This window comes from Penicillium rubens (assembly GCF_028828025.1).
Source record: "Penicillium rubens strain IBT 27055 chromosome Unknown utg000003l_segment0_segment0, whole genome shotgun sequence".
Classification (NCBI taxonomy): domain Eukaryota; kingdom Fungi; phylum Ascomycota; class Eurotiomycetes; order Eurotiales; family Aspergillaceae; genus Penicillium; species Penicillium rubens.
The window spans coordinates 8,681,025-8,703,026 of NW_026890601.1; the positions used below are offsets into that span (position 1 = coordinate 8,681,025).

Genomic DNA, 22,002 nt, shown 5'->3' on the forward strand with positions numbered 1-22,002 from the left:
TCCCAGCCAAAGATGCGGATGCACATAAATGCACCCGGCAAAGAGTCATCAGAGCAAGGAAATAATGAAATCGAGTAGAATACAGAAAGACGAGTTATAGATTGGAACAGTCCGCCTCACAGAGCCAGATTGTAGGTGTAGTCATCTTCAATGTTCTGAGAGACCCAGAGGACGATCGAGCTAGATCATTGTTAGTATGAAAGTACGCCTTCACACTGAAACCGAACCAATAAAACACATACCTGAGCATAACAAGACCATTCGCCACAATATTCGCAATTCCAAAGTAAAGCGTCTGGATAGGATAATCCTTGATGAGGTACTTGAGGACCATAACCGTCTACAGAGAAGCAAGTCAGCAAAGCCCCCAAACCTACATATTCCCAGGGCAGAAGTAGTAGAATAGTAGGAAAGAAAGAGAACGTATACATACCACACTCCCAGCCAATCCACCAGCAAGCAAAGCAAAGCCCAAAAACAGCACGAATCTAGCCTTCCACGCAACCCCACTCCCGCTGTAACTAAAGCTATCAGCCTGCAGCCGGCTCTTCTCAATCGAGTTGATAACCAGCATTCCCAGCGCGGAGCAGATACCGGGGATCCAGTCGACGAATTTGATATGCACGTCTGAGCCGTTGCGCGGGCTGCGCGAGAATGAGGCGACGTCGATTAGGAAGAAGAAGCCTGCTGCGAACTACGGGACGGGTTTTGTTAGCTTTCGATTGTAGATTTGATTATTTTGTTTTTATTTGGTTGTGGCAGAAGCGAGATTCAATTCCATTTCATCTTGCTTGGGGGTTGGAGGTTTCGAGCTTGGGGTGTCGTGCGGAGCGTGGAGGTGGGTGGATCGGATGCGATGCTTACCAGGGCGCCTGCGACGTAGACGCCGCCATTGCGCACGCTCGAGTTATTCAGCCACTCTGGCTTGGAGAAGCGGAAGAGTCGGTTGTTTGAGCTGTCCATTTTCGGGATGTGGGGATGAGGTCTTGGTTGAGGGGGGATGTTGCTGGTGAGAGCTGGACTCCAATGACGATGCCTGGGTGGAGAAATGTTGTTCCGAGATATCTCTATGGGTATCATCAAGCCAGAGCAACATGTGCTTTAATTTGTAAATGGAGTAAATTGATTTCTACTTTTCTTTGAGATCTCTCAATATGTAAAGAGCTACGGTATATATGAATGGAATTCTTTGGGGTATACTGTTACAACAAAACGGTCCAAATTAGGCAGCATAGGCACCTAAGTAGATACACAGATTCAGACATCGGGATTTGACAGTCGAAACTTGTGATTGCATTTAACGTAGGACAAAGCCCTGGGTATGTACAATTCAAATATATGCGTAGACCACAAAAAATCAGGTTGCTGGATCACACTGATGCAACCCTAAGGCAACCAAGTAACTAGAAACAGGTGCAGAACCATTTCGGGTATCCGCACATCAAATGATCGCCAGAATTTACCAGCAGTGAAGCCTAGCGTCGTCATCACATCTCGTCATCACAGTGCTCAACGCAGTTTCAGTAATAGCCTAGTTGCCTGTCGCACTGCGAGCGCCAGCCCTTGGCACGACACCAGGCCAGCCCCAAGGGACGGACTCGCATTCGGTGGGTATCTTGCTGCCTCTGTGTCTTTGTGTATTCTGACTTTTACAGTCCAGTCACAGTTCACTTCCTTCATGCCGAGGCTTCGACCGGGTGAGACCGCAGCTTATCCATGATAATATCAATGCCGTCCATGTCGGCGGCGTCGGTCTTGTCGGTGGGATAGCCTTCAGGGAGGCTCTTGTTCAGCGCATCCAAGGCGGGCTGGTGGTTACGGACTGCAGAGGAGATGGCGTAGACGGCCTTCTTGCGGGTTGCGGGGTTGGACTCTGTAGTGGCGAGGGTGACAAGAGTAGGAATTTCGTTTAGGGTGACGAGCTGATGGATGTGTCAGTACTTGTGAGTATCATACTTGCGTCAATAAGAGCCTCTCATACCTGATCCTGTGCCTGCGGGTTGTTTTGTACCGCTGTCCCCACACACCAGGCCGCCATACGTCTGATCTCGGCTTCGTCGTGCTTGAGCAGCTCAACAAGCGGCTTCCATAGGTTGAGCGGGACGAGGTTGTTCGCATTGTCAATTCCCTCAATCAACTGCTCGAAGTTGTCAAATGCGATCAACTTGTTCTCCAGGTCGGACTCTTTGTCATGCACGACCTCCATCGCGGCCCGCATCAGGTCGGCCTCGGAGGGGCCGCCAAAGAGTGTGTTGATCATTTGCGGGGTCAAATCTGATGCAGCTGCCGGGGCATTAGGGGCACTGCCCTCACCATTGGCACCTACAGATGCCTGGGAGTTGGCGACACTCCATTTAAGGAGCTTGTTCATTTCGGGGTCCATGGTGGGCTGGCGGGGTAATTGTATTGTCGGTGTGTAGGGGGTGTATTGGTTTTGGAGGGAGGCTGAAGAAGAGGAGTGTAGGAATAGAGTGTAGGGTTGCAGGTCAAGAATCGATTTACTGTATATGACACAGTATTGTTGCAGTTGTGATCTTCTATCAATACTTTTCTACAGTTGGAACCTTGGAAAAAGTCCCGCTGACATAAGTCGTCTCGGAGGCTCTGGTCGATTCGCGCGGCGACCAGTGGGTTCGATCATGTGACCGTATAACAAACCCTTGGAAAAGGAACTGGACTACATCATCGACAATATAGAATACGCTTTCTCCAGAAGGTGATACATCATAAAAGAAATCCATGGTTTTCATCCCAACATTGAGCTACAAACCCTGTCAACCATATGTGATTCGAGTCTTGGCCCATGTAATACCAACTGAGGTTTAATCCATATTCGTTCTCATTGGAAAGAGACTGAGGGCTTCTAGATTTTTCATGGAGATAACCGAGTTAAGAAGGTATGAAAGCATGTTATCACCACGTTTTGTTTCGGTTTGAATGGTGCTGGTTTGCTGGAACCGTTGGGCATCCGGGATAGCTTTGCAGATAGGAATAATCTGGCCCTGTCCGGGAATAGCTGTGTTATACTATGAGATGACTGCCATGTTCATCGCTTCCCTAATGGTTTATCGAGGTAGGGAGTGCCTTGGAATGTACTAGAACCTGCCCAGGTGGCTATCAAAGTTGTGCCAAGATATATTTCAAGGGGCTTAAAGTTCAGTGCGGGAGAACTTTAGGTGCCGATGGAGGGGTCAAATACTCCGTACATAGCAGGATGTTCTGCTAGCCAAAAGTAGGCTGACCTATTCCATTCTAATGCAAGATCAGAACAGAACATAAAATAAGGCAAAGTCAGTGGTGAATAGAGAGAACGTACAAGTCGTATTCGTACTTCTCAATGTATATCACGTGGCACTTCACCGCCTCATCATTCCAAGAGGCTTAGCTGTTCTCCCTGACCCTCCAGGGTTGGAAATGGCGGTAACCTGAACAGATAGAAATGGTCTGACAGTGGCCAGGGACTCTCCCGTATTATCCCCATCTTACCAAAACCAAAACCGAGGTGGTTTGCGTGTCCACTTCCAATAACCTTGGAACGGGTACCCCAATGACTTCAAGTCTGGGTCTGTCCTATACTTAGAACATCGACGCCACGGGGGAATTCAGCAGCCTACGGAGTCCATAAGACACCAAGACACAGCCATTGTATGGATTATATATGCCATGTATGCCTGACAATGCTGTATAAGTACTGTAATACAAGGTAAACCCCCAACCCGGTCAAGGTACGTGTTCCCGCCGTACCCAAAAGGGTCCCCAAGAATGTCCACGCAATACTTTTAGGTAGACATTGAAGGAATCCAAGTGAGAAATTCAATGAACATGAACAATAGTTCTGCCTTATAATCTTTATAAGTATAAAAATCAGAAAGAGAATTATATACAAAAGGGTAGATCTGGAGGGGGTTCAGAGTTAAGGCCTCAGGCAGCGCACAATCCCAGCCATCACAAACCCCTCTCCACTCTTCCCTCTCTCTCTCTTCCTTCTTCCTTTCTCCCCTAATCCCAACTATATCCCCTCTAACCTCTTTCCATCTTTCTTTTCTTTTTTCCCCTCTTCTCCCCTAAGTCCCTTGTTTAATCAGTCACAATGGAGGGTATGTTATTCCAGTTGTGGCCACATCAGCAGCTTCCCCGGAAGCTCCCCCCCCTGTTGGCCACAGCTTCGATTCCATATTTGCGAATGACAACTAACCCGTATATCTCATTATAGAAGAAGTTGCTGCTCTCGTCATCGACAATGGGTATGTGCTATACTTTTCCCCCGGAGCTTCTGGCTTGTGTTGGGGTCGCCAACTCAGCCCCGGTCGCAGTCGTTGCCACCCCTAATCCGCCCGCGACGGCAGATGGAATCCATCCCAATGGCTTTCCATCTCGCTCCACAACTACCAGAGGGTGATCCAAAGACTACAAGAACTATGATACTGATTATTTGCGATATAGTTCGGGTATGTGTAAGGCCGGTTTCGCCGGTGACGACGCACCACGAGCTGTTTTCCGTAAGTCCAACCCCACAGAATATGACACCCCTCCTGTGCGAAGGCCGCCATCCCACCAACCCTTGCGTCGGATGGCTTCCCCTCTTTTGCTTGGCTAGGAGGAACCTGGAACCTAGGAAATCAAATAACTGACAAAATTCAACAGCTTCCATTGTCGGTCGTCCCCGCCACCATGGGTAAATGATCCCCCCTTTTTTTTCCGGCTCGTTTCGGCTGTATACGCTATACGCAGCCAATTTGATCCCTAATGAACCAAAAAGAATACTAACATGGGCGCAGTATTATGATTGGTATGGGTCAGAAGGACTCGTACGTTGGTGATGAGGCACAGTCGAAGCGTGGTATCCTCACGCTCCGTTACCCTATTGAGCACGGTGTTGTCACCAACTGGGACGACATGGAGAAGATCTGGCACCACACCTTCTACAACGAGCTCCGTGTTGCCCCCGAAGAGCACCCCATTCTCTTGACCGAAGCTCCCATCAACCCCAAGTCCAACCGTGAGAAGATGACCCAGATCGTGTTCGAGACCTTCAACGCCCCCGCCTTCTACGTCTCCATCCAGGCCGTTCTGTCCCTGTACGCCTCCGGTCGTACCACTGGTATCGTTCTCGACTCCGGTGACGGTGTCACCCACGTCGTCCCCATCTACGAGGGTTTCTCTCTGCCCCACGCTATCTCGCGTGTCGACATGGCTGGCCGTGATCTGACCGACTACCTGATGAAGATCCTCGCTGAGCGTGGTTACACTTTCTCCACCACCGCCGAGCGTGAAATCGTCCGTGACATCAAGGAGAAGCTTTGCTACGTCGCCCTCGACTTCGAGCAGGAGATCCAGACCGCTTCCCAGAGCTCCAGCCTCGAGAAGTCCTACGAGCTTCCCGATGGACAGGTCATCACTATTGGCAACGAGCGCTTCCGTGCTCCTGAGGCTCTGTTCCAGCCTAACGTTCTTGGCCTCGAGTCTGGCGGTATCCACGTCACCACCTTCAACTCCATCATGAAGTGTGATGTTGATGTCCGTAAGGATCTCTACGGCAACATTGTCATGGTAAGAAAAAAGCCTCCAGAGCTGATGTTGCGCAAAGATCCCCACTAACATACAACTCCTTTTTTTTAGTCTGGTGGTACCACCATGTACCCCGGTATCTCCGACCGTATGCAGAAGGAGATCACTGCTCTTGCTCCTTCTTCCATGAAGGTCAAGATCATCGCTCCCCCCGAGCGCAAGTACTCCGTCTGGATCGGTGGATCCATTCTGGCCTCCCTGTCGACCTTCCAGCAGATGTGGATCTCCAAGCAGGAGTACGACGAGAGCGGTCCTTCCATCGTTCACCGCAAGTGCTTCTAAGCTTCTTGCAGCACTTTACTACTCGTATTCGCTCGTACTTTCCTGGTGTATCAAAAAGCAGGATGGAGGCACTGGTGGATTGCAAGCGTTGTTGGACTCGCATTATCAAGCGGATAGCCTGAAAATGGAATCTCGATTTTAGTGGAATAGAGTCGGTCGTTTTCTTTTTGTTACTCTTTACCTTACTCTTTACTCGATCTCTATCCATCCATTTCTGCTTTGAACCATTTCACCTTTACTCCATCTTTTTCCCTTTCCTCATTCGAATCCGCTGTCCCGTCCACCTCTCTGATTGTTTTGCCTGGACGGGTCTCTGGCGATGCGGCATCAACAGTGTACCTGTAGGGCAAGGATGTATATGGAGTTGGTTGGCTATAGGGATTAGGTTGCGTTGTCCTTTTCGACGTCTTCTACGTCTTTGTTCTAGCCCCTTGCGTTGTCTTCAACTAAACTGCCCTTGTCCGTAGCTTTTAACGTGACTTTGACTTCAAATATTCCACTGGTTCCTTGTATTCTGCTAGAAACGCTGGTTCAACGCTTGTTGAATGTCTTCTATGTCCAACATCTACAAGACGTATCCGAGAAGACAACAAAAAGGCTCTGAGGAAAGTCTACTAAAAACTTGGCCAGGCCGGATTAGGCCTTTGTCATGGTTATTGTACTGTCATTCGATCAGTCCATATTGATATTCTGGGAATATGTAGGCTGACGAGATAAAATGGCACGCATTGGGTGTGTATCTTGATCTACTCTTTTCCTCTGCTCGCCCAGTCTGACAATACTTAGCATCTAATGGATACTCATATATGATGATACTACTACCTATCTAGGTAGATACTCTCTGACTGCTTTCTGTGGAAACCTACCTGGGCATATATACAGCATCTTGGGTCTTTGTAACTACTAGATATATACAGGGGGAGGGGGAGAGAATCACAGCTAGGACAGACGTTACTGGGTGCAGAATATTCCAGTTCTTCAGTCAATAGCTAGAAACAGGACTAGATGTACATGACCATCATTGTGACGGATCCCAGCCCTAGTCCTGGGAGACGTCGAATGAAGTTGGCCAGAGGTTTGCCAGCCGCGAATCTGTCCAGTTCCCTCATGATTTGCCGGTCTTTGGCAATCCCAGACGCCTTGTATTTCAACTCTTTAACTCTCGCCTGAACCGTACTGCTGAGTGTGGTTCCACCTTTCTTTGGGGTGGAGACCAAAGGTTGTTGGGACTGTGACTGAGCCTGGGAGCTAGGTTTTGGTGTTGCTTTCTTTTGGCGGGACGCTCCTTTCCGAGTAGACTTTTCAGGGAGTGGAGGTGGACTCGGGGAGGAGGGTAACTCGGGTGACGACTGATCTTCCTCAGAGATGAGAATAGGGGTCATAGGTCTATGCTTCCTCCCTTTTGCATTATATCCCGCGCTCGAACTCGATTTTGAAACCGACTTTCCTGTGGATACGCTCAGAAACGTGCCCTCGGGACTCCAGATGTCGTCTTGACGAAAAGTGACACGTCGAGCTGATTTCTTGGGATAGTGACGTCTCACTATTCCAACAGACAGTAAATTGAGTCATACTAAAACACAAGCAAGAAGCAAGAGAAAGTCTTCGGCAAGGTATAGTAGACGGAAAGATATACCAGGCCCCAGGTTACCCTAGGGCCTCTGATTCACGGGATCTTATTGGCAGCCTCTTACGAGGTGAAGGAGACTGAAGGGTTCGTCTGCCAATGGTCTTCAGCCACTCCCGGCCATGGCGGACATCCTCATCTTCACAAGCACGCTGTTGATTGGAGACTTTCAAGTTCTGCACAAATTGACCTGTCGCGGCGAGGATATTCGAAGTCTCATCGCCATTGTCGGCTGACTGTCGTTGCCGTGGAGTCTGAAAATGGTACCACGTGCAGAATCGAGTAGCTTTGTAGCAGCAGAAGGGATGGGAAAGGGATTCAGATAGAGAGGTTTAAATAGAGAGATGTAAGGGGAAGGAGGTCTAGTGAAAAGGCTAGGTGAGAGTCGACTGAGGTGAAAGCGATAGGAAGAGATGAGGAAAGACAGGCATAGACTCAATGAGCGAAAGTTCTGCCGTAGTTGGATTGTGCATTGGGTATGCACTGGAAGCCGACCCCCTCAGGATGGGAGGTATGTAAGGAAAAAAGAGCTTGAAGGGCCGTACTATTAAGCCCGCCGTGTTTGAGTTGAGTTCAGTTCTTCGTCTTTGCAATCTTGCCATGGTCTGCATCTTGTGTGGAGAGAGGATATTGTCAGCTTCCAGAATCTGATAATCGGACAGCGTTTGGCTGGTGTTTAGCTCGCAGTAGCTTTCCTGGTTCTATTCTCGGTCGACAGATGGAATCATTAGGTCTTTGCCACATTAGGATATGGAGCAAATATGGACCAACTGCGGACAGGCAGTGTTGGAGAGTATTTGACCTTCACCTGGGAAAGGTGGAGGGAGTTACCCTGTTGGCATAAAAGGAAGGATCGGAGTATCAAGGGTCATAGCACACGGTGCATATGTAGAATGGAATTCTTGCCAGTATTGAATTTCATGCATGTAGGAAAACTGGCGTTAGTTCTGGACACATCCAAAAGCGATATATTTGATGGACAGGGCCAAGCAGAGAAGGAAGACGGGGAATACGAAGAACAAGAAAGAAGCAGTAACAAAAAGAAAAATTTATAAGATAGATAACCCAGGCAAATCATTTTCTCCATATAATAAAGCATCACGCATCAACATATCAATATCAAATTTTTATCGTCGATATCGTAGATATTTACGCAGACCAAGACTCAAGTCCAGACAGCACACAGCCCTCTTCGCCCTCGGCGCGAGCACGCAGCTCACCAACGCGGTAAACAGACTCGCCAGCAGCCTCGAAGGTCTGACGGACGGCGGCCTCAGAGGCAGGGTCGACGGCAATAATCATACCAACACCGCAGTTGAAGGCACGAGCCATCTCGACAGAGGAGACGTTACCGGCACGCTGGAGCCAAGTGAAGACAGAAGGCTGGGCCCAGGTGCTAACGTCAACCTGAGCAGTGAGGGAATCAGGGAGCATTCGGGGGATGTTCTCAGTGAGACCACCGCCGGTGATATGAGCGAGACCCTTGATAGCAGAGCCGTGGGCGTTCAGTGCGCTGAGAATGGACTTGACGTAGATTCGGGTAGGGGTGAGGAGGGCACGGCCGACGGAGACGCCCGCATCAAGACCGGGCATGGAGAAAGGTGCGGTGTCGGTGTAGCTCAGGCCGGCACGCTCGACGATCTTCCGGACGAGGGAGTAGCCGTTGGAGTGGGGGCCGGACGAGGCGAGAGCGAGAAGGACATCGCCAGAGCGCATGTTTTCTGTGTGGGGGAGGATGGCACGAGCGTTGTCGCCTGTGGTGTTGATAGCACCGACGGCGGCACCGACGGCGTCGTAGGAGTCGTCGACGAAGAGGCCCGGCATCTCGGCGGTCTCACCGCCGATCAGGGCGCAGCCGGCTTGGACGCAGCCCTCGGCAACACCGTTGACAAAGGCCGCAGCGGTGGGCACGTCAAGGTGACCGCAGGAGTAGCAGTCCAGGAAGAAGAGGGGCTCGGCACCCTGGACGACGAGATCGTTGACGTTCATGGCGACGAGGTCGATACCAACGGTGTCGTGGATGCCGACGGAGTGGGCGATCTTGAGCTTGGTGCCGACTCCGTCAATGGCTCCGATTAGGGTTGGGGAGTGAGGGTGGTAGGCGGAGTTGGCAGCGGGCAAAGAGAAGAGGCCACCGAAGCCGCCGATGACGGCGTCAGTGCCAGGGCGCTTAGTGCGGCGGACGGAGCTCTTGATCTGGTTGACGAGCTCGTTTCCGGCGTCGATGGAGACACCGGCCTGGGCGTAGGTGAGTGAGGTGTTGGCGGTCTGGCGGAACGCGCGGTGGGCAATATCCTTGCGGTAGAACATGTCCTCAAAGCTAATGGTCTTGATACCCTCGTAGCTCTTGGCAACAGCCTCCTCAAGGGTGGAGGCGGTGGCCGTGGAGGCAATCACACGGCCTCCAGAGGTTTGCAACTCGTTGCCAGACAGAGTTGTGCCAGCGTGGAAGATGAGGGTTCCAGCAGGCTCGGGGGCCAGAGTGATGGCCTTGCCCTTGGCGTAAGCGTTGGGATAGCCGCCAGCAACAGCAATGACGGTGGTGGAGAAATTGGGCTCGACCTTGATCGAGACACCGTCCAGCCAGTGGTCAGCACAGGCCACCATGATCTGTGCAAGATCGGTGTCCTTGCTGAGCAGGGGCAAGAGAGTTTGGGTCTCTGGGTCTCCACCGCGGACGTTGTATTCAAGAACCTTGGGTCCGTTCTTGGTCATCATGAGACCGGTAAACAAGATACCAACGAAGGGGAAGCCTAGACAGGATCAGAAACATGCTTTGGGAATGTATATTCCAATCAAACGTACCATCCTTTCGCATTCCGTCAACAGAAGGCTGAATGATGGTTCGATCAATCTCATCCACAACCTCCTTTGGCGCAATGCGCGTAGGCGCATAGCAGCCCATACCACCAGTATTGGGGCCCTGGTCGCCATCGAAGATGCGCTTGTGGTCCTGGGCTGGAGGAAGCGAGCGAATAGTATAACCGTCACTGAAAGTGAGGATACTCAGCTCATCACCCTCCAAGTACTCCTCAATCACGACCTCATCACCAGCCTTGCCGAACTGGTGGTCCAGCATCATTTCCTTCAAGGCCTTGTGGGCCTCCTCCTTGGTAGTGGGCATGATCACACCCTTACCACCAGCCAGGCCATCTGCCTTGATTACCACGTTGTGCGATACAGAGTCGAGGTAGCGACTTGCGGACTCGTAGTCAGAGAAGTTTCCGAATTCGGCTGTGGGAATCTGGTGACGCTGCATGAAGTCCTTGGAGAAGGTCTTGGAGCCCTCCATGCGGGCAGCAGCCTTGGAGGGACCGAAGCATCGAATGCCGACTGTTTTTAGAGGACATTGTTAAAATTATTCAAAGCAATTGGCAAAGGAAAGAGAAGCAACAAGGGCCGAAAAAAAAAAAAAAAAAAAAAAGTGGCATGAGTGACTCACCAGCCTGGAAATAACCCTGGATGCCATCAACGAGAGGTGCCTCAGGGCCTGGCACCACGAGGTTCACCTGGTTCTTCTGCGCAAAAGCTACGAGTCCGGGGTAGTCGTCGCCCTTGACATTGGCATTGGTGATCTTGCTGTTGGTGCCCATGCCCGTGCCACCGTTTCCGGGAGCGACATAGATAATGTCGACCAAGGGAGACTCGCTGAGCTTCCAGGCGAAGGCATGCTCACGGCCACCATTGCCGACAATGAGGATGCGCAATTGTTCGGAGGCCATGGTTGGAGAAGCGTCTCGACTATGGTGGTGTTAGTATATAGAGGCCTCCGCGGGGTATATGTAGGTGCCCCTCCATCATGGAAAGTGAGTCATAGGACAATGGAACGGGTTGAGCAATTGGGAAAGGCTTGGTATAAGGAAACGAACACTTTACTCACCTCACAGAGACCTGAGAAGCAACTTCCAAGGTTGTATGGGGGAATGGGAAGATTGATGTTAAACTTTCAACTTTTTTTCTGCCCGGCTGGGTGTTTCTCCGACCCCAGAATGTCTACCCATTTTGGAGGCAAATATTTTATAGTTGTACTTCAAGGGATCTAAATTGATGCAATGGATTTCAAATGGATTTGATAGTTTAGGATTGATTCTATATATCTTCTATTATAGTGTCAAGGCTAGATAAGAGTACAGGACTCTATACAATTGCAGACGAATCACTCCGTACAATCAAGTCTTAGAGAGATAAGAATTTCTTTTAATCAAATAAAATAGCACTGTACATTTTCAATTGAAGCAGAGTATGGACAGAAATGAAGATTAAAAAGAAATATCCATCCTTCTATTATATTATACTATACTATACTATCCTACACTATAACTATTTTCTCTTCGATATCAGATATCAACACCTGAGGCACCCAGGCACTCAGATAACAAAGCGGTGACCCCAATCTTCCGGCAGAAAAAAATCCCGGAGAGGCAATTCCCAAGGTTCGCCCCGGTGGCTTATTGACGCTGAATTCTCTGATTTCTCGATTCAACTTACATTTTGGGGAATTCCATATACCCTTTCCCAAATCATTTGTCGAAAGTTGACCTGAATGCTTCGGACCTATTTGCGGTCTGTGTCAGGCCCTCTAAGCCGACATGTTTGTCTATCTTGTCTAGCGCGCCCCGGCGCGCCCAGTTTGCGCCAGTTTCACCGTATATCTGCACTCCGTACCAATGCAGGTGAAACCGAGCCGACGATCAATTCATTTGACGCGTCGACCGAGCCTTCAGTGCCACCGCCCAATGTATGTCCTTCGCTCCAAATTGCAACGTGCGATCAAGTCCTGACAGAGTGTGTGCTATAGGGTCAGATTTCAGAGACAAAAGATGCTGTCTCTTCCGAACCCCAGAAGCCTCAGCCCTTGCGACCCAAACCGGCGCGGATTACTGCTTCCAAGTGGGCTCGGATGTCTATCTCACAAAGAAAAAATTACAAATACAGGTTCAGCTCGGACTACCGCAAGTTCAAGACGTCAATGTTAGCCAACAGAGACATCACCCTCACTGAAGCAGTGAAGTTGGAAATAGAGAAGGCCGAAGCAACGCAGTCAGGGGTAGTACCATCGGATGCCGCACCATCAGAGGCACCATTAAAGGCAGCCCTGTCAGAAGCAGCACGAGTGGAAGCAGAAAAAATCAACGCCCTTCAACAAAAGGCGATACCAACGGATGAAGACGGACAAGGGAAAGTGGCTGAGGATAAGGAGGAAGGGAGTCAACCAGAAGCTGAGATTCCAACAGACGGCCCAACAGATACGCCACCAGCCAGTGGATCCAAGAAACGCACCTTCAACTTGCAGTCCACTAGCAATGTAGCGGCTCAAATATTGGAAGCCAGCAAGAGACGCATGGATAATCCTGAGCTGGACGAGGCGGAGCTGGAGAAGTTGGAGGGGGAGGAAATCCCTCGTTTCGTCGATGGCAGCGGGTCCCTTTCCTCAACGGACCGCAGGCTGCATTTAAAAGGTGAGTCTTGAGCTCTGATATGACCCTTGAATGTGGGCTAATTTTCCACTCAAGCGGTGCCAGCCCCACTGCCTCCCGTCCCACGCGTCGCCTTTGGTCTTGACCGAGTGCTTTTCAAGTGAGTCGTCGAGTCTACCCTATTTTATTGATTGGTATACTAAAAGCAGACAGTCCCGGTGTCTACCAACTACGTGACCCTCGGACTCTGGTCTACAATTTCGACCCCTACCTGGATCAGATCATGCCCGTGACGGAATTTGACTTTGGTACGTTGAAGCCTTACATCACCTCCTCCCAAGATGTGACGGCTTGCCAAATGACGAGGGAAAATGGGAAGAAGTACTACGGCTCGTCCTCGAGCATGACTTCAGTTCTCTCTCATTTCCATTATCTTCTGTCCGACTGGCGGCCTGTCAACGTTGACAGAATCAGTCGGGGCTACGAGGACCCTACGCGGAGCTTCACCCGTATCCTTCGAGCGCCGGCTGTCATGTTCCTTCATTACAAGGCGGACGAGGATGTTTACGCCATTGATGCGGACAAGGAATACGACTATGCCAATATTCTTATGAACCTGGGCAAGTCAATGGAGAAGCAACTCACGATGCCAAAGGAACAGTTTGAGCGTTACCGCCGCAGTGATCCTAACAAGATCACTGCCGAGGAAGAAGCAGCCGTCCCGGAGTCATACCACTACAGCACCTCGGGTAAATTCTTCATGCGATCGCAGCTCGATGCCTACGATCCCAGACTGCCAGGTACCGGCATGTTCGACTTGAAAACACGTGCGGCGGTTTCAATCCGCATGGAATCCACGGATCACAAGCGCGGGATGGGCTACGAGATCAGACGTCGATATGGCAAATGGGAGTCTTTCGAACGCGAATACTTCGACATGATCCGCGCTGCCTTCCTCAAGTATTCCCTGCAAGTACGCATTGGCCGCATGGACGGTATCTTCGTCGCGTATCACAACATCGAACGCATCTTCGGTTTCCAATACATCCCTCTCTCCGAGATGGATCAGGCCATACATTCCTCGCCCAACACCTTGCTCGGAGACAGAGAATTCGAACTGAGTCTTGGCCTGTGGGAGAAGGTCATGGACAAGGCAACGGAGAGGTATCCCAAACAGTCTTTGCGTTTCCACTTCGAGACCCGTGAGAGCAAGGACGGCGACACCACCTGCATGGAGATCGTCGCGCAGCCCGTCACGAACGACGAAATCGAGGCCATCCAGAACACAAACAAAGCCCACTTCGATGCCATCCAGGACCGCCTCATGAACCCGGATCAATTCGTCGAGACCGACTACGAGAAGGCAGCCGTAGGCGACGAGGAACCCCTCGATCGAGAAGAGAAGGATTCGGAAACTGAGGCCCTCGGCCCAGAGGATAAGTTCGCCCAAAACGAATCCCTCCACGCAGAGAAACCAACCGAATTCGATTCCCTCTATCCCGCCGAACAGCCAATCGAAACCGAACCCTTCCTGCGAAAGGAGGATCCCTCCCTCCCATCCCTGGCAGACCAACTCTTCCCGAAGGAGGAGGGCGAGGAGGAATTCGACGAAGAAGCATACGATACCTCCTTCGAGCTTCCTGATCCCGAGCCAGTCAAGCCAGCCAGAACCAAGACCGTACCCAAGCGCGATCCCAAAGACTTCGGCAGCCTCGACCAGGACGTGCTCGGCATGAGACTTGTCGTGCATAACAAGGTCAATGGAGAACCGGTGGTTCGGCCGACGTGGATGACTGACACGGATGAGTGGTCGGTTGACTACGAGCTCAAGGAGCTTGGTATAAGGGAGAGTAACGATGTTCTGCGGGGGTGTAAGACACGGCGCAATAGTGCGTTGAGAAAGAACGTGGTGGATAGTAATGGAAGTTTCTTCTCGATTTTGAAGAGCAGGACTGCTAACGGACGTCGCTACCGGAAGCGGGTGAATGAGAAGGATCGTGAGCATGGTATTCTTGTTTACCAGGATTCTTGTAAGATGTGATGTCTGATCAGGTTTCTACGGTTTGTCCAGGATTGAGGATTGGGTGAGATGGGAATTTCTTTTGTAACATATTACATCAATTCCTCTCCCATTGTACTATATTTGGGTCTCAGATATACATTGGCGTTGGTTTTATTTACATAGATTGGTTTGCATTTTGGTTGGATCTCTTGCGTTCAGGTTCAACTGTATGTACAAATATATCCATATCGACCCTTTTCTTCGTGGACCTTAAGACGTACGAATATCTAGGGTGTGTATCTTATAGCATCTACCTATCATGCAATGTCCCAGACAAGATACGCCTAAACTACTCAGTCTCACCGTAACCAGGAAATCAAATGGAAAGGAGCAATAGTGTTTTAATGCCTAGTTATCCAAACAGTATTCAACCCCCTAGCGAGGAACAAACCGCAAAGAAAACACCATAAATATCAAACAGCAGCCCCAATAAACATTAGCCATGCAAGCATAAGCGCCACACGCGAAAGGACATTTTCCAATAAGAGCAAGAGAGCCAAACAACATGCCAAGACGATGAGACGGATACGATGGTTGATTGGATATCGACTGATATCGATTGCGTTAGGAAGAGAAATATTGGCATATGGAATTAAAACGGAAACGAGCAATGAATATGGAACGCCTGGGAATGCGGTCTGTAAAAAGAAATTGGAACGCCAGGGTATCAGTGCCGACTGGACGGGTTCGAGAAATAGGAATTGGATAGGCGTTTGGGGTCAATGAGTTATGAGTCAAGGAGTAAGATAAAATATGATTCACAGGGGGAAAATCAACAAGGCTATGCAATCGAAACCTGACTTGTCGTATATATGTACTGCATGAGCCAGGCTTCGTTTCGTGTTGGGTCGAGGTGTGGAGGATTCTGTACAAGGGAGGAGGTATCTTGTTGATGGGTGCAAAGAAGGCTACTGGAGCCCTCCCAAGTCAAGCTTCGGTGGTGCCCAGTCTAGCTGGGGTGGTTTGTCATTGTTGACGCACACGGGTGAGGGACGCACTGCATCTGCACGGCGACGTTCCTTCAATGCGGTGCCGCTGAGGAAACCCCTTAGCGTAGATGAGGCGACGCCATAGGCGCTCCGCGTACTGCCGGCGCCTATTGAGGCGTTGCTGGAAGAACTGCGTGCACTGCGGACGCTCTCTGCTTTTCCGACTGTCGGGGGCACGGCTGGCACCGGGAGAGCTAGGCGAGAGGTTGGGGATGGAGAGCCATGACTGGATGGAGTGAATTGTGCTGCAGCAGCGGTATGAGGGCGGCGGCTATTGGATGGAAGGCGCTTTGGTTGGACGGAGGTGGGCTCGATGTTGGACGACGTGTGGGATGGGGTGTCGGATGCCTCTGAGAGTCGAATGGCAGCAGGAGACTCGTCTGGTGGCGACGGCGTTCGGATCTCATCTGCCGACACGGAAACGTCGAATTTGAGATTGTCAAGCATCGTGCCCAGGCTCGCTGCTGTTCCGGGCCGTCCATCGCTGGCAGCATCATCAATTTCCTCAATTCCGTGGGCTATGTTGTAGTTGCGGAGGAGGTATCGATTAAGCCGGGAGACTTCCTTGTCCCATCTATCGTTCAGAGACTGCAAGACCAGTTCAACATTGTGTTTGGCGAATGGAGAGTTTTCCAAGGCTGAGGCGACACTAGGCGGCGGTGTTTTGCTCAGTTTGTGCCCTTGCCCCCCTTGACCAACGCTCATCGCTGCATACAAAGAACGACGGACCGAGTTTGCTGTGGAAGTTTGGTTGCTATTGCTAGCCTCCCATCGGACATTGTCAACCTCTCGGCGTACTCTGTCCAGCGACAGGACCCGATCCCGGTCCATACAGGAGAGAGTGAGAAGGGAGCGGTTGCACCGAAGGCCGTTGACCAACACCGTAAAGGACTGCAGATTGATATCGTTGTTCTCACAGTGTACTTCACGCAGCGAATCATTCTCTTCTAAGACCGAAGCAAGCGTATTCGCACCCTGAAGACCGAGTTTCTGATGTTCAATCCGCAGTACCTTTAGTGATGTGTTTTTCTTCAGGCCAGTCAGTGCAAGATTAAGACCAATGCCGAAGCGTGCAACATCGAGGTGCGCATTATCACCGCTAATGTCCAAAGCTTCAAGACAATCATTCTCCTCGAGCATCAATTGCAACGATCGGCAAGTCTCAGGGCTAGCATCGTATGGGAGGGAAGCCTTCGAGATATCCAGGAACTTGAGGGTGCTGTTCTTCCGAACTGAGTCCACCAGCTGACGAAAATGGTCTTCTTTCTTGAAATCAATCATGCGCATTGACAGATGCGAGGGGGTCTGATTCTTCGCAATAGCGTTGAAAACGTGAGAGCAGCCGTTGTCAATGCGGTTCTCGTTGACATGCAGGTGGAGACTGCGCGGGGCATCAGGTCCAGCGGACATTGAGTGCATAAACATAGCCACGTCTTCTCCGGTCAGACCGCACTGATCAAGACGAATCACACGGAGGTTTCGAGAGCGATCGCTAGCCAGGTAAGTAGCAATGGCATCCACGGTCTCGCGGTTCACAACCGTGCGACTGAGAGCCAGCTCTTCGAGTCGCCAGTTGAACAGCATTTCGGCCGTTATAAGGGGGTCGGCGCCAGACGTCCGTGAGATGCGAGATAGGTTGATTTTGCGAATTTGTCCGAAGTAGCCAATGTATTGCTGCAGTACGTCGGGATTCAATCGGCCCTGCACGCCTGATATGTTGATCGCCTCCAGCGTTGATTCTTGTGCGACGATAGTCGACAGAAGAAGATCTAGGTCATGCACGGATAATCCACAGTCCCCGACCTCCAGAGCTCGCAGATGACTACGTCTTTGGGACGCCGCATCGACGAGATAGTCCAGATCCGACTCACCCAGCTTGATGCCGTTGAGCACAACCCAGTCCACGCTGGTCAACTCTCGGCGGCACACGGGGAAAATCGCTTCTGGAATTCCACAGCCTGGGTCGCGAGTACCCTTGTCGAGAGTTGGTGTCGGTATCCGTGTAAGGCAGTAAGAGAAATCAAGCCGGCGCAACCATTTGCTCTTCAGAGCTAAGGCACGCACTTCCTGCGAGAGAACAGTTAGATTCGCCTGGCCTGGAATGTGCACGGAGGCGCCTCCTCGGTCGAGATGAACGTCGGAATCCACTCCATGAACATCACAAAGGCCCTGCAATGCATCAAGATTGACCCCGCGGAACGAGATTGATCGGAAGAATTCATTATAGCGAAGGGTGCGCATGACCGCAATGAGTTCTAGAGCGTTGTACCGTGTGGTTTTTGGGGAAGCAGGTTTCAGGAGACGGAAGCATGGAGCATCCTCGCATTCCTGGTCGATTGTGTACCGAATGTTTGATGTGTCGATGTCATAACTGGCGGAGTAGGCAACCAGCGTCCGGTCAAAGCATCCATAATCTTCATCTAAAGCAACAGGCGGGAAGTTATCGTCATTTTGCAATTCTTTCGGAACAACGAATTCGTACGGCTGTCTTATCCACAATGGACGGAGGTACTCAGTATGTTGTCGGATCCAACAAGCGACTTCAACGGAATGAACAGAGGCCAGGAACACATTGAAAGATTTCTTGAGAGGAACCCTGAAGGTAAGATGCAGGCTGTCGTCACCGTACTCCATCGAGAGACCAGTCAGATTCATCAGACCAAAGGAAGTACCAGCCTCCCAATCTGATAGAGATACGACCGATGCTCGGTTGGTTGTCTTCTGCATGGGCAGCAGATGAAGTTTATGTGCGCCAATGGCAAGATAGCAGCCCGTGGGCGAGAGTTTGGTCAGGTCATCGGAGGAAGATCGGGTGATTGACTTGCTGGACGCGATTTGAATGACCCGGAACATGCGGAACGCCTCCGGGTCATAATCTCGCTCGTGTTCTAGCATACGAGTTACATACTCAATCGATCCCCTGCTGAATGGCATTGGAGAATTTGCTCTAGCCATCTGCGCGGCTTGCCGAATGCCTACCATCCAAAGGTTCAATTCTTGCAGATCAGATGTCTGCATTTGCACCAAGGTGGCTTTGTGTGTGCGCTCATCGAGGTAGGCCACTTCGACCGATGGAGATAATCGCGCATCTTCCAGCATATAGACCGCAATTATGCTGTTTAATGGGATTCCGGCAGATGCGTCTCCGGATGCCATTACTTGCATATCCTGCAGAGAACTGACTGAAGCCACTGATTGGCGATGGGAAGCCGGAGCCCGGGTATAAGAAGCGGGAATCGAACCAAAGACATCGGCGGCTTTGCCTTGGTTCTTAAAGCGAATGAGGTGGGTATCCGTAAGCACCAAATATTGACTCTTTTTCCTCCACATGCCTCCAGTCGTCTGAACCTCCCCGTGGTGGAGGATTGCAGATGACCAGATCCCATTTCGGGGACTGGCCGTGGTCTGCTCGTCCGCCACTGAGCCGACGGAGGCACTCAGAGGTTCATCATCCTCCCATGAGTGTAATGACCTCAGAGATCCAAAAACCGAGGTTCGCTTTTTCTGCAGCGATTTCCTCCGCGGGCGAGGGGTCTCAATGACGGGTGTGGATGCGGACCAGCCGGGGGAGTCAGAGCCTGCTGTCCCTGGCCGGCGATTATTCAATCCATCGGACCCTATGTTCGGACTGTGAGCCCGGCCGAAGAAGCCAGAATTCCGTCGGGTTTTCTTGTCTCGGGTCAAAGTATCATCCGAGGGTGTTCGGTCATGGAGCGGAGGCCGGAGGGAGGTCGATATAGTGAGGGATGGACTGAACACGCCCAGGCTCTTTCTTCGTTGTCGTTTTCCGGCGATTTCAGCCATGTCTGGTTCGGTGGGGGGAGACTAGTGGTACAAAAGCAGGGGAAGTTATGTAAGGTGTTGGAAGAGCAGCGGCGCGAGTGTACTGAGAAAGGAAGCTTATCTCATCGACGACCTCAACGTCGTTCATACTAGATCAATTATCAGTTTGAAAAGTCATGACAGGCAATATTGAAGGTGTGGGAGGGAGGAAGAATGGAGCGGATAAAGAATGAGGGGAAGGTAGCACATACTGCAAACTGTCACAGCGCCATGAGAAGCAATTAGCATGCAATTGCTAGTAGGAAGATTCTTCCCTATAACTAGGATGGGTCTTCCCCAGACACAATGAGGGACCTGTCAACAATGCGATGAGGTTGATGGTTGCGGAAGGGGGAAGAATCCACAATCTTGATATCAGGCAAATCAGTGATCTAATGTAATTTGATAGGGTTTTCCAGGTATGAGACCAATTGCTATAGGAAAAGAATAAGAGGAAATCAGATTGAATGCGTAAAACGAAAACAGCATGAATTCACAGGGATGGGAAAAAGAGAGAGGGAAAAGGAGGAAATGAGGAAATGAGGAAATAGAGGAATGGACGGATGCAGTCAGGTCCCAACTGAATCTGGAGATGTTTCAGTGTTTTTCTATTTTCACTACTTCGACTACATGTAATTTCGCTATGGACTTTTTTTTTTTTTAATTTGGATCTTTTTAATTGGATTAATTTTGATGGTTGAACTTGCGTACGTTCTACATTTTATGATTATCGCTTATTTACGCCAAAAGTGCCCAAAAGAGAGAAAAACCTAGAACATTCACGACTCGATCTCTAACTAGTACATCTCTAGTATAAGTACCACGTAAGAGGCGCTCCACTAGACTAGATAGCGCGGCTATAGTTGGGATTACAGGGATTAGTGCATTCTAAATTGGACTCTTTGGTAACCGGCATATCTCTTTCTTTGTACTCCAGGCATTAGGTAGAAGCTACCTTGTACGATGATGTATCATCGTACACCCCTTATACGATCTACACTGCCACATAGCATCATAGGTTCAATCCTGGGATCCACCCCCAATGGATGATCGGCGTTTACGGCACTCCATGCTGCTTCCGTAGGGGTAATCTCCTGGGCCCACGCGAAAGGGATCATAATGGATCAGCATGGTAATCAGGGGGAATATCCCCAGAAACCTGGCGTCATCGGTGGCGAAGTTCCATCGGGATCAACAATTGACGGGGGCAGCTACAAAGTATTCACCTCGGTTCTGCGAGGCGCTTGCAGGGTTGGTAAATGACTTGAGAAATGAGATTCAGCTTATCCGGTGTTCCGATGAAGCGGTGTATGCCGGTTTCCAAGTTCCAAGTTCCAAGTTCAAGTTCCAAGCTCAAAGCTCAAAGCTCAAAGACCAACTTCAAGATCACATCGTCAAAACAACGAGCGAATCTCTCAAAGTTCCTCAGTATCGACGATTCCCACCCGCCCTTTCAGCCTCCACTCGCTCCGCACGTTTGATCCGTCTCACCAGCTCGATATATTCCGTCACGCGTTTCTCTTGCCAGATACAACCACCCAGAGTCATAGCTGCAACTTGCAGGAAGACCTTGAACTGCGGCGTCAGACCACGGTAGACACGGGACCCGGGGGATATCCAGCTGGAGAAACCCTCCAGAGGGCGGTGGAATAGTCGTGAGCGGAGATAGTCGCGAGAGAAGATGGATGGGCGTGGACGGGGTTGTGTCGCGGGATACGCGGGCGGACTTGGTGCGGAGAAGACGAAGGGGTGGGGTAGGGCAAGAATCATATGAGCCAAGATAGACACGGAACCAAACTTGAGGATATCAGCGATTGCACTAGGACTTCACGGATTGGAGGTCCGGTTGCTTACGCGGAACACGCCGGTCATGAAGCCTTGGGCGGCTACCCAGGTGATTTCCTCTGGGGGCGACACATCGCTCCTGTGGTCGGATGGTGCTGGCATTCTGGTATGTACAGTCGCAAGTGTATGGTGAACGAGAGGGGCAAGTCTGGCTCCGGAAGGAATTGAGATAGATGTTGGTTCTTATCGAGGCCGAGTTCGAGACGATAAACAAAGTAAAGACAACCAAAGGCGACAGTTTCAGACCCCAATTACAATATCGAAGACAATCAAGGACGTGGAGAATAAAAGCCTGGACCAGCCAGTGTCTTAAAACTTGCTAAACTGGTCTTCCGTATCTTCCCCAAGGTTATACTTAAAATGCGGATCAACGATTCTCCAGCGGACGAG

At 50.6% G+C, this 22,002-nt stretch overlaps 8 protein-coding genes across 8 annotated transcripts; 2 read left to right on the top strand and 6 right to left on the bottom strand.

The window, feature by feature from the left end:
- Positions 1 to 116: 116 nt before the first annotated feature.
- N7525_009546 (UPF0220 family protein) lies at positions 117 to 963 on the bottom strand (the record flags this gene model as incomplete). Its single annotated transcript, XM_002563601.1, has 4 exons — positions 117 to 180; positions 243 to 340; positions 434 to 694; positions 865 to 963. 4 exons carry the CDS (start codon positions 961 to 963, stop codon positions 117 to 119), a joined length of 522 nt encoding a protein of 173 aa, XP_002563647.1.
- A 713-nt stretch (positions 964 to 1,676) lies between these two features.
- fes1 (Hsp70 nucleotide exchange factor FES1) lies at positions 1,677 to 2,383 on the bottom strand (the record flags this gene model as incomplete). The annotated part of the gene is made up of 2 exons (XM_002563602.1): positions 1,677 to 1,922; positions 1,982 to 2,383. The coding sequence occupies 2 exons, from the start codon at positions 2,381 to 2,383 to the stop codon at positions 1,677 to 1,679; spliced, it is 648 nt and encodes a 215-aa protein (XP_002563648.1).
- A 1,707-nt stretch (positions 2,384 to 4,090) lies between these two features.
- On the top strand, positions 4,091 to 5,850 carry act1 (actin; the record flags this gene model as incomplete). Its single annotated transcript, XM_002563603.2, has 6 exons — positions 4,091 to 4,097; positions 4,214 to 4,244; positions 4,444 to 4,499; positions 4,645 to 4,675; positions 4,779 to 5,550; positions 5,620 to 5,850. The coding sequence occupies 6 exons, from the start codon at positions 4,091 to 4,093 to the stop codon at positions 5,848 to 5,850; spliced, it is 1,128 nt and encodes a 375-aa protein (XP_002563649.2).
- A 1,001-nt stretch (positions 5,851 to 6,851) lies between these two features.
- Positions 6,852 to 8,088, bottom strand: N7525_009549 (uncharacterized protein; the record flags this gene model as incomplete). The annotated part of the gene is made up of 3 exons (XM_061214775.1): positions 6,852 to 7,393; positions 7,545 to 7,713; positions 8,023 to 8,088. 3 exons carry the CDS (start codon positions 8,086 to 8,088, stop codon positions 6,852 to 6,854), a joined length of 777 nt encoding a protein of 258 aa, XP_061069206.1.
- Positions 8,089 to 8,626: 538 nt separating this feature from the next.
- On the bottom strand, positions 8,627 to 11,199 carry ade1 (bifunctional aminoimidazole ribotide synthase/glycinamide ribotide synthase; the record flags this gene model as incomplete). The annotated part of the gene is made up of 3 exons (XM_002563605.1): positions 8,627 to 10,230; positions 10,283 to 10,810; positions 10,920 to 11,199. 3 exons carry the CDS (start codon positions 11,197 to 11,199, stop codon positions 8,627 to 8,629), a joined length of 2,412 nt encoding a protein of 803 aa, XP_002563651.1.
- Positions 11,200 to 12,020: 821 nt separating this feature from the next.
- Positions 12,021 to 14,935, top strand: N7525_009551 (Pet127 family protein; the record flags this gene model as incomplete). The annotated part of the gene is made up of 4 exons (XM_061214776.1): positions 12,021 to 12,215; positions 12,276 to 12,936; positions 12,991 to 13,054; positions 13,108 to 14,935. The coding sequence occupies 4 exons, from the start codon at positions 12,021 to 12,023 to the stop codon at positions 14,933 to 14,935; spliced, it is 2,748 nt and encodes a 915-aa protein (XP_061069207.1).
- A 929-nt stretch (positions 14,936 to 15,864) lies between these two features.
- On the bottom strand, positions 15,865 to 19,749 carry N7525_009552 (uncharacterized protein; the record flags this gene model as incomplete). Its single annotated transcript, XM_002563607.1, has 1 exon — positions 15,865 to 19,749. The coding sequence occupies one exon, from the start codon at positions 19,747 to 19,749 to the stop codon at positions 15,865 to 15,867; it is 3,885 nt and encodes a 1,294-aa protein (XP_002563653.1).
- Positions 19,750 to 21,192: 1,443 nt separating this feature from the next.
- N7525_009553 (uncharacterized protein) lies at positions 21,193 to 21,714 on the bottom strand (the record flags this gene model as incomplete). The annotated part of the gene is made up of 2 exons (XM_002563608.1): positions 21,193 to 21,564; positions 21,622 to 21,714. The coding sequence occupies 2 exons, from the start codon at positions 21,712 to 21,714 to the stop codon at positions 21,193 to 21,195; spliced, it is 465 nt and encodes a 154-aa protein (XP_002563654.1).
- Positions 21,715 to 22,002: the final 288 nt, after the last annotated feature.